This window comes from Eretmochelys imbricata, chromosome 12 (genome assembly GCF_965152235.1).
Source record: "Eretmochelys imbricata isolate rEreImb1 chromosome 12, rEreImb1.hap1, whole genome shotgun sequence".
NCBI lineage: Eukaryota > Metazoa > Chordata > Testudines > Cheloniidae > Eretmochelys > Eretmochelys imbricata.
This window is the reverse complement of record NC_135583.1, coordinates 40,440,826-40,456,941: the sequence shown is the minus strand read 5'-3', so window position 1 is coordinate 40,456,941 and position 16,116 is coordinate 40,440,826. Positions and strand designations below refer to the sequence as shown.

Genomic DNA, 16,116 nt, shown 5'->3' with positions numbered 1-16,116 from the left:
CTCCTCCCCTGCCCAGCCCCATGAGCCTGAACTCTCCATCAGCTCTCCCACCTCCTCGTCACGCCGGCCACACGTGCTGCGGCCTGCGTGCGAGTCCCGTCAGCTCCCCAGCTCCAGGCCGTGCTGCCCGCCCAGCGGCCTGGCTACCTCCTCCCACACAGAGCAACACAGCCATGTGCCCACAGGCGGCCATGGGCTCCCCGTGGGCTTCAGGATCCGGTTCAAAATGGCCCAGCCGACCTCTCTGCTCTCTCTGCTCCTCGGCCGGCTCCGTGGAGGGGAGAGCCCTCTCCTCTGTTGCTCTTTGCTCCCTCGTGGGCCCCCCTGCTGCAGGGTACTCTGGGGGGACCGGCTGCATGACCAGGGCCTGATGCAGGTGGGTGCCACAGCCAATCCCTTCCCCGCAATACATGAGTTGGGGCGGGGGTGTGTTTGTGTCTCTTTCCATGAGGTTAGCACTACCAGTCCTGCAGCCGGACAGCCCCCACATCACCCCCTCCACTGTGGGTGTGCTTCCCAGGGCCAGGCCGAGCTAACCTTCCTGCCCCCAGCCCCTCCACGCCCTGCAGCAGAACCAGCCTGCGGCCTGCGCTCTCCGTGGGCCGGCCAGCCCGCTGCGGGTGCATTAGCACTGGTCTCAGGCAGTGCCCACTGTGGCAGGCTTGGCCCCGCCCCAGGAGCTCACTATAAAGACAAGGGCGACTGCAGCCAGCTCCTGTGATGCCAATAGGATGCCTGCCTGGTGGGCAAAGCCTGGGCATAACCCTGCTCCAGTGGTCACAGCTCCCCACCCAGGTGCTGTGCTCAGTGGGGCTGGTTCTAGCCCCACGGCACCATCTAGCGTTGGAACCAGGAGCATCCCCCGTAGTGACAGGCGGGCTGTCACCACAGCAGGCTGAGGGGCTCGAGCTGGGACCCTGGCCAAGGCTGGGTGGGGAGGGGGTTTCCCCTGTGTTGGGTGCATTTGCCCACTATCTGTGACCACCGCCATTGCACGGAGGGTTTGGGGGCACTGTGGCTTCCAGTCAGCAGAGCTGTGCTGTGGCCATGGGCCGAGGGGGTGGCAGTAGCTAGCGAGGCCTCTGTGGAGGCCAGGAATGGAGGCCAAGGGAAGGCGCTGGTGCCCTGGAGAGGTCCTGGTCTGCTGGGCACCACTAGTGTGGCTAGTGGCTTCTTGCCCTCCCACTGGCCCAGCCAAGTTCTGGGGTGGGACGGGGGCAGATGGCTGGGCAAAAGCCTCCAGGCCTGGGGGTGCCCTGGGGTAGGCGGCGCTGGGGTGGGTGGGAAGAAGCCCCAGGGGGTGCTGGGGGTGCCCTGGGGTGGGGGGTCCTGCCGGGGATGCCGCAGGTGGGATGGGGGCGGGCAGGCGGGCGGAAGCCTCTGGGTGGGACAAGGAAGAAGTCCCGGGGAGGCTGGGGGTGCCCTGGGGTGGGGGGTCCTGCGGGGGGTGCCGCAGGTGTGATGGGGGCAGGCAGGTGGGCGGAAGCCTCTGGGTGGGACAAGGGTGTGGGAAGAAGCCCCGGGGGGGCTGGGGGTGCCCTGGTGTGGGGGGTCCTGCCGGGGTGCCGCAAGTGGGAGGGGGGCAGGTGGGTGGGTGCCCTGGGGTGCTCTGGGCAGGGGTCCCTGGGTGGGGTCTCTGGCCAGGCCCAGCCCCCCTCCCTGGGCTCCGCAGGCGTCCCACGGGGGAACCAGGCCCCCCTGCAGCTCCCCGCCCGATGCCGAGCCCAGGGGCCCCCGGCGACACAGCCCGCCTGGGCCCGGCAAGGAGCGGGTTAAACCCCCCAGTGGGCGGGGCGTCGGGAAGCCCCGCCTCTCAGCACGTGACCTCCGCGGGCCAGGGGGCGGAACGAGAAGAAACCGGAACTTGTTGCCCGGCGGAGGAGCAGAGAGACCCTGGGCCGGCAGGTGAGTGGAGCCCGGGGGCCTCCGCCTCGCAGCCCCCCCTCACCCCACAGAGGGGGCGTGGCCTCCGCCTCGCAGCCCCCCCTCACCCCACGGAGGGGGCGTGGCCTCCGCCTCGCAGCCCCCCTCACCCCACAGAGGGGGCGTGGCCTCCGCCTCGCAGCCCCCCTCACGCCACAGAGGGGGCGTGGCCTCTCTCAGCCCCTTCCCCCAAGGATGGGGGAGGGGTCTCTGTGTCTCAGCCCCTCCCCCTTTTGCCCCCTACACCAGGGGGAGGGGCTGGGTATGTCTGTGTATCAAAGGTGTCTTTGGGGGTGGCTAGGCCAGTCCTGGAGGGAGAGGCAAAGGGTTGGCCCCGCCCGCCCAGCCCCCTTCCCCAGGCAGGGCACCGGCTGCTGAGAAGTGGGGCAGCGCAGTCCCTCCAGCCCCGCGGGGAGTGGCTGGCAGTGTCTGAGGGAATCGCTAAGGGGGGAGGGAAGCTGGCCTGACTCTTGGTGGTGGACTTGGAGCGGGGCAGGGCAGGGCAAAGCTGCCCCTATATGGGTTGCCCAGGACTTTCTGGTGGCCCTGGGAGGGTGCTGCCATTCGTGGGCTCTTCGCCGCTCACCCCTGCCCTCTCTGCGGTCCAGGATGGGCTCCAGCGCCCTGGTGCAGCAGGAGTACAGGAAGCGTCTGGAGAGGGATTTCCGAAGGGGCCACGCTGGGGTCTGCACTGACCTGGCCCTGTGGGATTTGCTGTGGCAGCGCCTGCTGGAGGATCCGGAGCTGCACTGCACCCTGCGGAACGACGTCTTTGCCACGCTCGCCAGCAGCCTTCAGGGATGGGACGACTTGCCCTTGGCACTCAGGGGGCTGGCCAGGGCCTTCGAGGTCCTTGAGCTGGCAGCTGTCCATCTACACCTCCTCCCTTGGCGCAAGGAGTTCAGCACAATCAAGGTGAGCGTTGGTGTGTGGTCATGGTGCCGCCTGGCTGCACCGGTGTGTCTCTTGGGCATGCCGGATAGAGACAGGGAGCTGCTGAAACAGTGGGCAGGGGCCATTCCGAGCAAATCACTGAAGAGAGAGAGGGTCACTCCAGGGACTTCAGCACAGATTTCCTGGGCTCCAAATTCCCCAGGGGAATAGAATATTCAGGCCCTCCCTTGTGTAGCTGATGATTACACTCGTGCCCAGACAGATCTGGGATTTGTTAAAGAGACCCCCTCAATGGGAGAGGCGCAGTCTAACCCCAGGACCAGGAGTCAGGAACGATCCTTGCTGAAGCAGCATAGGGGTGTGTAGGGCCTTTAGACAAAGGGATTCCACCATGATGGAAACCCTGCCTGTGCCTATATGGCCCCGAGTGGCTAGAATGTGAAGGGGCAGAGGTACTTCGTCTCTGGGCAATGTCACTCTTTGTATGGCCATTGCACAGTCTTGGGTTCAAGGATCTTAGCAACATGATTGGGAAAGCCACAGAAATGGGCCATGGGCTTAGGGCTGAGTAGGACCTGGGACTAGCTGGTTCCTTGATGCAGTGGGTCGTGTCTCCAAAGGAACCCCGATGCAGCAGGGGCAGGCCCTGAGGCACCCGCAGCTGATGTTAGACAGCAAGGTGAACGAAGGTGAGGAGGGGCACCACAGGGAGTTGTGGCATCCTCTGGTGGCTGTGCTGCCTGGAGTGCCCTCCCCACTGGGGCAGTCTGGAGGCTAGTGGTGGCCTGCAGTGACCATGCTTTGGGCTGTTGGGCGGGGGCTGAGAATTCAAGGTGCGCTCAGGCTGCCATGGGCTTGGTGGTGCTGATTGCTAACAGGGTGACTAATTGCTCATTGTGTCAGCGTTTGCAGGGCGGAGGGAGGAGTGGCGAGGTCACCTGGTTAGACTGGCTGGGGGTCGACTAGCTGTGTGCTCAGCAAATAACGCGGTGCTTCTGTTACAGATGTTCTCGGGGGTGTATGTGCACTCCCTGCAGGCGGTGCTGTCAGACAGTGACATCGCAAAGAGCTTCCACAGGATGGGATATGTGAAGAGAGATGACCATCACCTCGTGGTGTCCCGCCCACCCCCGGGAGCTGAGCTTGTCCAAGCTGCCTGCGGCTTCTTTGCAGCAAGGGTGGAGTGTGAGATCCTGGGGGAGATCCTACGGCAGCTGGGGCCATGCCCAGTGTCTGCTGAAGACCTGCTACACGTGCGGAGGGGCGTCAGGGACCTGCATGACTGTGTGGAGAAGCTGAAGAGACTTGTTAGATGGCCGAAAGGCAGAGAGCCCAGAGCCAAGGCGGCTCCTGGCAGTGCTGAAAGCATTGATCTCTATGGGGATGAGCTGAAAAGCCCAGAGGCTGCGAATCTATACAGTGCCCCCTTGGGGGCCAGGTTGCAATCATCCCCATGGGGTTTGTCCTCTCAGGAGCTACATAGGCCTCCCATCTGGGAACAGAACTCCAACCTGTGGAGTGAGGCTGTTGGAGTACCTTGTCCTGAGGATCTCGGGGGAAATGAGGGAAGGATCTGGGACAACGGGGGGGCTAGCGAGTCCAGGCAGGAGCAGCCTTATAGAAATGGGCCCGACTCAGAAGCTGCTGCCTTCTCTTTTATCTCCTTAAGACGGGAGCTTAGCAGGATCAGTGACTCAGTCTCTCCTGAGAATGTGGAGAGCACAAACCCTGCTCTGAGCTCCCCTTCTGACACTGCAGTGCTCGAGCCACATGGGGCAGCAAGCTGCCTAATGCCCCGCTCTGCTGGCAAGGTTATACCCTTGGACTGCAGAGCTGCCAGCATCTGGCCAAAGGCTGCAGAGAGCCCATGGGAGCTGCCGCCTGCTGCCCCATGGCTAGAGAGCAACAAAAGGGAGGTGCTGGAGTCACCGTGCTACCAGCTGCATTCGTGCCTGATCCGAGGTGCTCTCCCTTCCTACTGCTGTGCCACATGCCACCTGCTCCATGCCAGCGGCTGCGATGCCATGCAGACCTGCAGGAGTAGCCACTGCATGGAGGAGCTGCGGAGCGAGAAGCAGAAGCTCCTGTGGTTAAAGAGGACCGAGGTGGACATGCTGCTGAATGAAGGCTCTGGGGCTCGGCCCTAGCTACAGGACGAGCTGCCTCCCCAGGGCCTGCAAATGCTATGGGATATGCCAACCAAATCCTACCTCTGGCGGAAGCATCAGGACTTGCCTGATGCCACCTGGTTCTGTTCTAGGGGAAACCTCTGGTGGCAGAGCTGCTTTCCTTCCCCCACCCCGATAGAGCAGTGCTTCGTAGAGACTTGCCCCAGATCCTCCCCTGCTGTAGCTGCCTACACTAACCCTGCCCTACGTTCAACACTACTACTCTCCCTCCCAACTCCTATGAGCCAATTCCAGGGATTGGCCTCTGCTGTGTCTCTGGCATGATCTCCTGGCCCTGCTTAGTCACCGCTCTAGCTTCCCTCTGCCAGAGGAGCTGGGGCCTCTTAGCTCACAGGCTTCTCAGCACAGCCTGAAATATTGGACCTAGGTAAGGACAAGGAGAAACAAGAGTCTTGCTCTTTTTCAAGCAATTCCTGTGAGTTGGTGGAAGGACGCTGCTCTGTCCAGGTGCTCTGTGGCACGGCCCATGTGGACAGCTCTGCCCCAGGAGAGAAGATGGCTTTGGGGAAGATCTTGTGCTGTTTCCCAGCTCATGCTGGTCCTATCCATTGCTTCTCAGGCTGACTGGCCTTAAGGTTCTGGATGGGACAAAAGGTGCCCAGGGGAAGAAGTGTGTGGGTTTAGGCTGGGCCCTGGCCCCTTCTGGCACTGGGGGTTTGAGCTAGAGCAGCTTTTGCCCCAGACTGATGGGTCAGAAGGAAATGACAAACACTTTTAGCTGTGTGCATCTGCCCTTTATTGGGTGATGTGTCTCCCTCATCCTGCCTGGCTCAGCTGCTCAGGGTGGGTTTAAAGCCTTCAAAGAGTTAGCAAGCTAGGCTCTTGCACTGCAGTATCCCCTAGCACCAAATACCTTTCCTCATGAGTGCTGTGGCACTTTGGGTTCTCCAGAGTCAATGGTTGCTGGAGCTTGGAGGAAGGGTTACACCGTTAGTCCCACGGGATGCAGTGCATTGGGAGTTCCTTTGTGCTATGGCTGATGCTCCAGCTCCTTGGTCAGAGCTGTAGGGATTCAGTTACCATCTCCCCAGGGCTCAGCTCTGATGTCTCGGGACTACTCCTCTGCCTAGGTCACTGCTTGCACCTTTCCTGGGAAGCTGGTGAGTGCTTTGGGGCAGAGCAAAGCTTCTCCCTCCCGCGTTAAGGGTTAAGTGGAATGGGCACTGGCTCCTGGAAATGACAGCCAATCCCCTCCCCATGTGCGCACAACCCAGCTGGAAACACAAAGGCAGCAGGATGTTGGACCCAGGAAAGCCAAAAAGAAAGGGAGCTGCCTCTTGCTGTGGCCTGGGGGCGGGCAAGGCCCCCTCTTGCTATGCTATTTAGAGCAGCACCGCTAGCACTCCCAGCTCAAACTCAGAAAGGGGAAGCTGAGAACACTGGGGATCTCCCCCATTTCCGTGTGAGGTGGCTGGAATCAGTGCCAGGAGCCAGGCACGAAACAGAACCGCCCCGAAAACCCACCCCAGGGTCAGATCCAGTGCTGGGTGCTGTACCTTCCAGGGCACACCTGCCTTTCAGCTGGCCCACTGTCAGTCTGCACTGGCCAAGTACCCCAGCCCCTCTGGCTAGGTAAGGCCCCCTTCCCAACTCAGCGCTGACTGGTAAACCTCACCTCATTTCTGCTCTCCTCAGAACAAAGAAAGAACATTCTCTGTCACCTCCACAGTTATGTAATAAAGGGTTTTTCTTGCTAGCCTGGTATTCTGGCTCCTGGGTAGGGTGTGGGAGCAGGAGCAGCGTGAGTTCATCCCATGCCCCCACAAATTCCACCTGCCCTTTACCAGCGGCTCTTGCTTCAGACTTTCATGTCCTTAACTCACTGAGGTCAGTGGCTCATTAACAGAGGGTGACTTGTTAAGAAGCTCCAGGTGATGACGGGTAGAGGGGCAGCTGTGGCTACCCAAGCTGCTGAGAGTGCAGTGTGTCACAGGAGAATGAGTCAGAAGCCTTGAGCTCTCAGCACAAGACAAACAGGACTGGCTCAGGCCCCTGCTGGGGTGGAATTCCAAGGTAGGCACAGCTACTGGAGGAAGTGATGTCGCTGCTGCAGTACACTGGCTGAGAGGAGCGCACCAAGCCATGCCCCTCACCTGCAGCTGGGCTGGGAATGCTTCTCACTGCAGCCCCGGGGTGCTTGGTGGGGAGGGGGGAGAGTTCTGAGCTAGGTCACTACATTGTGTTTCTAGGACTGTGCTCCCCGCCCTGGGCAGGGTTAGGTGACGGGAGAGCTGTGACGCCCCGAGGGTCTGGCTGGGAGATGCCACGCAAAGGGCAGCCATTCTTGCCTTGCACTGGCTCGGCTGCCTGGGGTAAAGAAGCTAGCTGGCCCGGAGAGCAGCTCTGCAGGACTATCCCTTACAGCTGACACTGGCATGATATTTTATTGCAGGCAGGATCACATGAACCCCCATGAGGAATAAAGAACGAAGGGACTTTTCTATCAACAGTGAGCTGGGCAAGGCCTGCAGCTTGTAACAAACCCAGCAGCCATTCAGGGTTGGCCAGCACGTCTTGCCCCTGGCTGCCCAACTAGGGGTCAAGGCAAACACTGCAGGGCTGGAGGTTCCTTTCAGCCCATAGGAATGTGTTTACACATTGCCCTTTCCTTGGAGCTTCTGCCTGGTAGAAGGATCCAACCCGAGGGGCTGGTGATGGGCCAGGCGCCATGAAGGATGCAACTGGCACTGGGTGGAGAGGGATGCAGGATAGATAAGAAGTTTGCCCTGACTTCTCTCTTTGTGCAAAGGTGATAGAACAATCCACAACCCTTGAGCGTATCTCCAGAAGCTGCATTTGAGTAGAAGTGTGGGGTACCGTCCTCCTAGCCAGCACTGAACCCCCCAGCAGGAGGCACCCTGAGAATATCGACAGGTCAAGAGGAGCTTGTACTGCGTCTGCCTTGGGTCCTATAGCAGCTGGTTACAAATCCTCCTTCAGCTCCCAGAGCCTTCCCATCGTCTGCTTTGGATGGTCCCTTTATCCGCATCTTTATCCAAACCTTACCCAGAAGAACACAAGTTGAGGATTTATCCACGTGGGAGTAGCTAATCACACAGACTGGCTGAGGCTGTTACCACTGTGGAGCCCACCAGCTTCTTGGGAGTGGGGTGGGAACTTTGGGTCCTCTGAAGCATGGCCTGAGCCCTGTGGGGCACGGGAGAACCACAAGCTGCCTTGGAGGCAGCAGAGCTGGGCCTGGGCTGGGAGTGCCGCAGGCCGCACGCTCACTCAGGCAGGGACAAGCACCCCAATGCATGGCACCACGTGCAGCCTCTGGGAATGAGAGTCTGCACATAAAAACTCACTCACTCCTGGGACTGAAGAGGCCCATAGGAGGGAGCAGGCACCCTCTTGGGCGAGAGCAGCACGTTGACAGGGAGGTCCGTTTCCCCACTCACAGGTGGGTCTGTGCCTCTCCCAGGTGGGCCAGTACACCAAGGCTCCTCTCCTGACAAGTAACTGGGAAAACTGGCTCCCAGTCTGCACTCCCAACACGAGCTAGGCTCCCGTCTTTTGCAAGCAGTGGAACCTGAGAATCCTGGGGCAGAAAGTGAAGTGGGGCAGCCCATTAGTGCTTTGGCCTCCAGGCACCTGTGGTTCTGTCCAGTCCCCATCACAACCCCCTGCCAGCTGTGAACGTCTCAACTCAGGAGAGGCCCAAGGGCTGGAATAGCATGTAGTGCTCTTGGTGAGGAGCATCAGCAGGGCAGGTGGGAGGCTGCAGGTCAGGGCTGAGGCACTGGCGGAGCTGGGGCAGAGGCTTCTGCCCTGCACTCTCCTAAGCACTCAGTTCATCCTGAATTGAGAGGCTTATGCCTCCCCTGTTGTGTTGCAGTAGGGCTGGGTCACTGCTGGTCCGATTCCAGGGGAGAGAGAAGATAGTTCTTACCCGGCAGAACGTGCAGCCTCAGGGCTTGCTGCGCTTGCCCTGGCTCTCCGCCCCGGCGCTGACGGGAGCAGCTCGCTTGTTGCGGTGGTGGGGGAAGGTGGGCATGAGCTCCGGTTCACAGGCTGGGGAGAAGGGGAGAGGAAATGAGTTTCAGGAAGGGCTGAGTCCCGCAGGCTCCAACAGCACAGTGGAGTCACTTACGCAAGGGCTTTTCTTTGAAGTAGGAACTCTCCAGACAGTCTCCCGCTGTCGCCCTGGGGAGGCAAATGCAGGTTACAGGAAAAGTCCATCGTCCCCCGCAAACACTCCCGCTGCTTCTTCAGGAAACCTTTGTATAAAAGTGAGACCTTCCTTGCGCCCGAGCAGCTCAGCAAGGCTGTGACCATGCTGCTGCGTTCACTTCCTGTCCAGAGGGACAATGCGCAGTACATCCCACGCTGGGTTCCTGCTGCCGAATCCCGCAGGCCCTGCCTGCCAACAGCATCTGGCCAGGGCAGTACAATCCTGTCCTAGAACGGTCAGACACCGCCCCAGTCTTAGGGTAAAGGAGGCAGCAACGCCTGGGGGCGTGGGGATCAGCCCTGGGAGCAAGGCAGCACTGCAGAAACTGGCACTGCTTCTTAGGCCCAGCTGGTTTGCCGTGATCTGCTCTATCCTCCGGGGAGGAGCTGATTACAATGTAAATGAGCCCCCAGCTCGGGATATCCCAGTGCTTCCTGGGAGCTGACAGCTCCCCCACACACTGCAGCTTTTTACACTGGAGGGGAACAGCCCTGCCTGGCAGAAGCCACCCACCACCCACCGAGAAGCCTGGGCCCCATATCACACTGGCAGTTCCATGGCCTGAACTGGGCTGCAGATGGCTCTTTACCTCTTCTTGGGGTCATACATGAAGAGGAAGTTGAGCAGGCGAAGCCCAGCCTCCGACAGCCATGGGAACTTGTGCTTGAGGTTGTTGTAAGGCTGCTTCCGCAGGGTGTACTGGCTCACTAGGGACAGCTTGGAAAAGCCCTGCGGGGACAGGGAGACACAAGTAAGGGTCAGGGAAGAGTGTGGCAGGGTGGGCGATGCAAAGCGAGCACTTACTGGCCAGATGTTTTCATTGGGTGTCCCCAGCAGCTGCACTATCAGGTCAATCTGGTGAATCTCCGAGCTGCCTGGGAGTAACGGCTTGTGGGCCAGCAATTCTGCGAGGATACATCCCACTGCCCTGGGGAGGGAACAGGCCTCCTAGGTTAGTAGGAATCAGGCACATGAATCTCTTGGATTAGGCTCCTCCTCCTTTGCCCCCAGCAGCAGATACCTCCTGTTGCTATCGACCCATCTTGGCTTTGGTTCAGTAGGAGATCTTTATACAGATGTGCACATTGCTTCCTGAAGTACCAAGTTGTTGCCCTGACCCCAATCCGTCCCTGCCTGTCCCCCAGGTACTTCTGCAAATTGCAAATTCCTGGCAAGAGCGTTACTCTCCAATACGAGATCCCCTTACCACATATCTACGCCCGTGGTCTGGGTCGTTGTTCCCAGCAGCAGCTCTGGGGCCCGGTACCTGTGCAACGGAATGAATGCAGGAATTACCAGTCGGTGGAGCTCCCAAAACTTGTCCCAGATTGACTGCATGGCTGACCCACAGCCTCCGAGGGGGTCCATGATAGGGTGACTCACTCAGGACTAAGCAGAGCCTACTCACCAGAGAGTGACGACTTTAGGGGTCATTGGTTTTAGTGGCACACCGTGAGCACGAGCCAGCCCAAAATCCGCTGCAAGAGAGGACAGATTCAAGGTCAAAAAGCAGGCCAGCTACTGCCCTTGCCTCTGCATTGCAAAATGAGAAAACTGGAAGCATCTCTGGAGCTGCGTTAGCAAACGTGACAGGGGAGCTTACCTATCTTCACGCAGCCTTTATCGGTCATGAGCAGATTAGACACTTTCAGATCCCTGCCATCAGAAAGAAGCCAGTTACTGATGGTTGTGTTAGGGGCAATGCTTCACCTAGGGCCATTCCATGCTGCCCAAAGTACCTGCTGCTCTAAGGGGGCCTCCCTCTGTTCCACTGAGAGCCAAGAAAACAGCCCAAGTGGCACAGCTGGCTCCCAATGCCCAGTCCATTACCTAGTGGCCCTCCCATACAAGCCCTTTACCCACAGTGCCTTTCACTCTGCCCCTTACCTATGGATGATGAAGTTCTCATGAAGATACTGAAGGCCCTTGAGTACTTGTAAGATGATACACTTCACCTGCGAGTGGTGGGAGACAGGATTAGCAAGACAGCATCACATTAGTACTTAACATGTATCTGCATTGGTTCCTACCCTGTCCCCATCACTCTAGTATCTCAGTGCCTTCCAGTCGTGCATTAAACAATCTGACTAACAGCTGCTGACAGCTTATGCCCTGGTTCATTTTATGCAGAAGCTCAAGGTCAATGCAAAGCCGTGCACCCTAGTTTGGAGCCCAAGACCCAAAACATTGTAACAAAGGGGTGTTCTAACTGCAGTGATGCTTACAGGATTTAATGCAGGCAGCAGGCAGTGCCCCATATCACAGAGGGCCAAGGGGGTTAGATTATTTTACCCTATGCCAAACAGGGGAAAGAGGTCGTCAAGTTATGATGAAATCAGATCATGTGACCTGATGACTGACAGCCAATTTACAGACTGGCATCTGTCTTCCAGTGCCCACCACCAGCTCCACCAACACTATCGACGCAGGCTGCCTCAATGCTCTGGGCTGGAATCTGCATCCTTGGCTGCAAGTTGAGCAGTATATGCTGGTAGCCTGCTTGCACTGGCGAGAGCCACAGCTCCCTCTTACAGGTAGGAGTGGTAATGCACCCACACAATCCACCTGTACCTGAGCCTCAGAAAAGGGCGTCTGCATGTTCTCAAGAAGGCTGGCGAGATCCTGTTCACAGTAACCCATCACCAGGAAAATACTGCAGGAGACACATACCACAGTCAGTCACCTCACTGCAGTTCTACTGTGCTGACCACCCCCACCTCAGTGCGCACACTCCATCGCCACCAGGGGTCATCCAACTACCATTCCTGCCAAGAGCAGGGACAGTACTGACACATGGCATATAGGGGTGGGAGAGACAGGACCCACCACCTCCTCCTGAAGGGACAGCAGGTGCAGGGCCAGTACTGTGGGACTATTACCTCTCCAGATGGTTCCCCACAACAACCTCCTTCAACTCCACGATATTGGGGTGCCGAAGCTTCAGAAGCAGGGTGATCTCCCGCAGGCTGCTGATGGGGATTCCTGCAGAGTGGTTGTTGAGTCACGCATTAGAACTCCCCCTCCAGTCCCCTGGCCTGACTCGAGGCTCTGATGTGGTTGTGCAGGGCTAACCACATTTCTGAATAAGTGTTTTAAGAGAGCCCTCGCCATCCCTAAAACTTCAGCTTTACCCCAGAGCTTCCTAGGAACAGCAACTCCCCTTCTCCTCTCCCCTTACCATCTTTCTCCTTGTCCATCCGCACCTTCTTTAGTGCCACAATCTCATCCGTCTGGGTATCTCGAGCACGGTCTGAAACAGTAACACACACCATGTGGTCAGTACCTGGAAGCCAAGTCTCACAGCAAAGTCAATGCCTGATCCACCACTGACACCAGTCACCAAGTGAACCGTTAACCATCACCTCTCAACACTGGGAGGTAAACAGTGAAAGCCCCTCCCCCCCCCCCCCCAAACTGATGTGCTCATCACTGGGGAACAGACCAGATCCTGGAAGATGGGCTTCAGCCTGTGCTGGGGCTGCCCTGCCCGCCGAGGGACCTGTGCCACTGAGTATTTTCCACTGTCTTGGGTCGTGAGGAGTTGCTGTCAGCACCCCCTACTGCAGGAAGCAAACCAGCTCCCGCTGCTGAAGCCTGCAGCACACACAACACTTACACACGATGCCATAGGTCCCTTCCCCAATTCGATTCAGCTTCTCAAACTCCTTCACACTCCGACACCTTCCCAGCTGAAAACAGAGAGCCATATCACAGACCAGCCAGCCCCCTCGCCAGAGCTGTCTTGGGGACAGTGTTCAATGATTAGGGCTTATGATTTTCATTGTGAAGTTAGTTTTAAATGGAGCCCTCCAGAAGCTGGAATATGTCATTGCTGCTAGACTGATACACAACTATATATCACCAGCATGAAACCAAGACAGATTTGAGTTATGTTGCTTAATGCACAGCTGGAAGGCGCTTAGCTACTAGGGTGATGAGCATGGTCTAACAACTATAGCAGCAGTTCTCAAACTGTGGGTCAGCACCTCCTTAAATGGGTCACCAGGGCTAACGTTAGACTTGCTGAGGCCCAGGGCTGAAGCCTAAGCCCTGGGCGGCAGGGCTCAGGCTTGGGCTTCAGCCCAGGGCTCAGGTTACAGGCCCTCCCACCTGGGGCTGAAGTCTGTGGGCTTTGACTTTGGCCCCCCTCTGGCCTGGGTGGGCTCAGGCTTTGGTCCCCGTCCCCCCCAGGGCAGTGTAGTAATTTTTCTTGTCAGAAGGGGGGCGTGGTGCAATGGAGTTTGAGAACCCCTGCACTATAGGGTAGAACAGCTATATGACAGCATTTCAGCCTTTGGACAGCAAATGTAAGAGCTTCAGAAAGGCTCAGGGCATCATGCTATAAGCAAAGAGTTAGTGTAATGCTTATGGGATTATTACTGTTTGGACACTATTCTAGCTAACGCTTCACAAAGCAACCTGCTGTTGATTTGCTTTGTGAAATGGGGTGAGAGCAATGGCGCCCCTCGCCAGCTATCACTGGGCTGTGCCCAACATCTGGCCAGATTCCCAACTCTGTGTTTGCAAACACGTCTGTCATTTCCACGCCACGTTACCGCCACTGCGCGTGCAAACGTGGGAACTGAATTTGCGAGCCGACGTCAGCCTGTCGATCGGCACCATCACCGCCGCGCTTTCCACAGCCTGGGGGTCTGCAGACGCAAAGCGCACTCCAGCAGCCTGGGCGTGTGGGGGGGGGGGGGCAGGTCCACCTGTCTGCACATCCAGGATCTGGCCTTGGCTTTCCCATGGCCGGACCCCAGCAGGGCTCGCTGGACCCCACCCTGGGCTCTGGATTGGAGGCATCCCCCCCACTCTTCCCCCACGCACCCCTCCCTCCTTCCCTGCACCCCCAGTCACCCCGCCTCACCTTTCCCCCCCCAGTCACCCCACCCCTCCCTCCTTCCCCCAGTCACCCCTCCCTCCTACCCGCACCCCAAGTCACCCCACCTTTCCCCCAGTCACCCCACCCCCCTTCCCTGCACCCCCACTCACCCCACCTCTCCTTCCCCAGTCACCCCTCCCTCCTTCCCCGCAACCCCAGTCACCCTGCCCCACCTTTCCCCCCCAGTATCCCCATTCCCCTTCCCTGCAGCCCCAGTCACCCCACCCCTCCTTCCCCCAGTCACCCCTCCCTCCTTCCCCGCAACCCCAGTCACCCCGCCCCACCTTTCCTCCCCAGTCACCCCGCCCCTCCCTCCTTCCCCCAGTCACCCCTCCCTCCTTCCCTGCACCCCCAGTCACCCCACCCCTCCTTCCCCCAGTCACCCCTCTCTCCTTCCCTGCACCCCCAGTCACCCCACCCCTCCTTCCCCCAGTCACCCCTCTCTCCTTCCCCGCAACCCCAGTCACCCTGCCCCACCTTTCCCCCCCAGTCACCCCATTCCCCTTCCCTGCACCCCCAGTCACCCCACCCCTCCTTCCCCGCAACCCCAGTCACCCTGCCCCACCTTCCCCGCAACCCCAGTCACCCCATTCCCCTTCCCTGCACCCCCAGTCACCCCACCCCTCCTTCCCCGCAACCTCAGTCACCCCACCTTCCCCCAGTCACCCCTCCCTCCTTCCCCGCAACCTCAGTCACCCCGCCCCTCCCTCCTTCCCCCAGTCACCCCTCCCTCCTTCCCTGCACCTCCAGTCACCCCACCCCTCCTTCCCCCAGTCACCCCTCTCTCCTTCCCTGCACCCCCAGTCACCCCGCCCCTCCCTCCTTCCCTGCACCCCCAGTCACCCCGCCCCTCCCTCCTTCCCCCAGTCACCCCTCCCTCCTTCCCTGCACCCCCACTCACCCACCCCTCCCTTCTTCCCCCCGGCTCTATAGGGGGCGCTGCCTTAACCCTTTCCCGCTCGGACTCGGCACCCCGCTCACCCTGTCCCCAGGGGGCACCGGGAAGAAGCCCCCACCGCGCAGGCGCTTCAGTCGCAGCACTTCTGGCTCCTGCCCGGGGCAAGCGTCCTCCGCCATGATCCCCGCACCCGGGGGCTGGAGCCTCGCGCTTCACCACGGCGCATGTGCACAACCCCTTCCCTCCTCCTCGCGCAGGCGCGGTACGTGACTTAGCCCACCCTGCCCTCAGCGTCTCTAGCGACGGTTGCTATGCAGGGCCTGCTGGCTACGGGCCGACCGGGGGGCTGCCTGGGAGGAGCAGCGGCGGGGAGGGGCCTGTGGGTGGGGAGCGCCCCCGTGAGCGGGGGGGGAGGGGGCTGTGGGTGGGGAGCGCCCCCGTGAGCGGGGGTGAGGGGGCTGTGGGTGGGGAGCGCCCCCGTGAGCCGGGGGGCTCGGGGTGGGGAGCGCCCCCGTGAGCGGGGGGGGGAGGAGGCTCGGGGGGGGAGCGCCCCCGTGAGCTGTGGGGGGGGAGCGCCCCCGTGAGCCGGTGGGGAGGGGGCTGTGGGTGGGGAGCGCCCCCGTGAGCCGGGGGGCTCGGGGGCTCGGGGGGGGGAGCGCCCCCGTGAGCGGGGGGGGAGGGGGCTGTGGGTGGGGAGCGCCCTCCGTGAGCCGGGGGGGAGGGGGCTGTGGGTGGGGAGCGCCCCCGTGAGCGGGGGGGAGGGGGCTGTGGGTGGGGAGCGCCCCCGTGAGCGGGGGGGGAGGGGGCTGTGGGTGGGGAGCGCCCCCGTGAGCGGGGGGGGAGGGGGCTGTGGGTGGGGAGCGCCCCCGTGAGCGGGGGGGAGGGGGCTGTGGGTGGGGAGCGCCCCCGTGAGTGGGAGGGGAGGGGGCTGTGGGGGGGGAGCGCCCCTGTGAGCGGGGCGGGGAGGAAGCTGTGGGTGGGGAGCTGTGGGGAGCGCCCCCGTGAGCGGGGGGGAGGGGGCTGTGGGTGGGGAGCGCCCCCGTGAGTGGGAGGGGAGGGGGCTGTGGGGGGGGAGCGCCCCTGTGAGCGGGGGGGGGAGGAAGCTGTGGGTGGGGAGCTGTGGGGAGCGCCCCCGTGAGCGGGGGGGAGGGGG

The 16,116-nt window shown here is 60.5% G+C and overlaps 2 protein-coding genes across 3 annotated transcripts; one reads left to right on the top strand and one right to left on the bottom strand.

Moving 5' to 3' along the window:
* The first annotated feature begins 1,864 nt into the window (after positions 1-1,864).
* On the top strand, positions 1,865-6,702 carry SPATA2L (spermatogenesis associated 2 like). Its single transcript, XM_077830948.1, has 3 exons — positions 1,865-1,905; positions 2,532-2,838; positions 3,822-6,702. Exons 2-3 carry the CDS (start codon positions 2,533-2,535, stop codon positions 4,962-4,964), a joined length of 1,449 nt encoding a protein of 482 aa, XP_077687074.1. The 5' UTR covers positions 1,865-1,905; position 2,532; the 3' UTR covers positions 4,965-6,702.
* Positions 6,676-15,167, bottom strand: CDK10 (cyclin dependent kinase 10). 2 transcript variants are annotated; one of them, XM_077830949.1, is made up of 14 exons: positions 15,047-15,151; positions 12,797-12,869; positions 12,359-12,430; positions 12,060-12,162; positions 11,752-11,833; positions 11,068-11,135; positions 10,784-10,836; positions 10,589-10,658; positions 10,388-10,447; positions 9,985-10,108; positions 9,770-9,909; positions 9,100-9,152; positions 8,899-9,020; positions 6,676-8,007 (listed from the first exon to the last, which is right to left on the bottom strand). In XM_077830949.1, exons 1-13 carry the CDS (start codon positions 15,140-15,142, stop codon positions 8,917-8,919), a joined length of 1,098 nt encoding a protein of 365 aa, XP_077687075.1. In that variant the 5' UTR covers positions 15,143-15,151; the 3' UTR covers positions 6,676-8,007; positions 8,899-8,916. The 2 variants fall into 2 exon arrangements, with proteins under 2 accessions (XP_077687075.1, XP_077687076.1); XM_077830950.1 differs by lacking the exon at positions 12,797-12,869 and having other exon boundaries at positions 15,047-15,167.
* Positions 15,168-16,116: the final 949 nt, after the last annotated feature.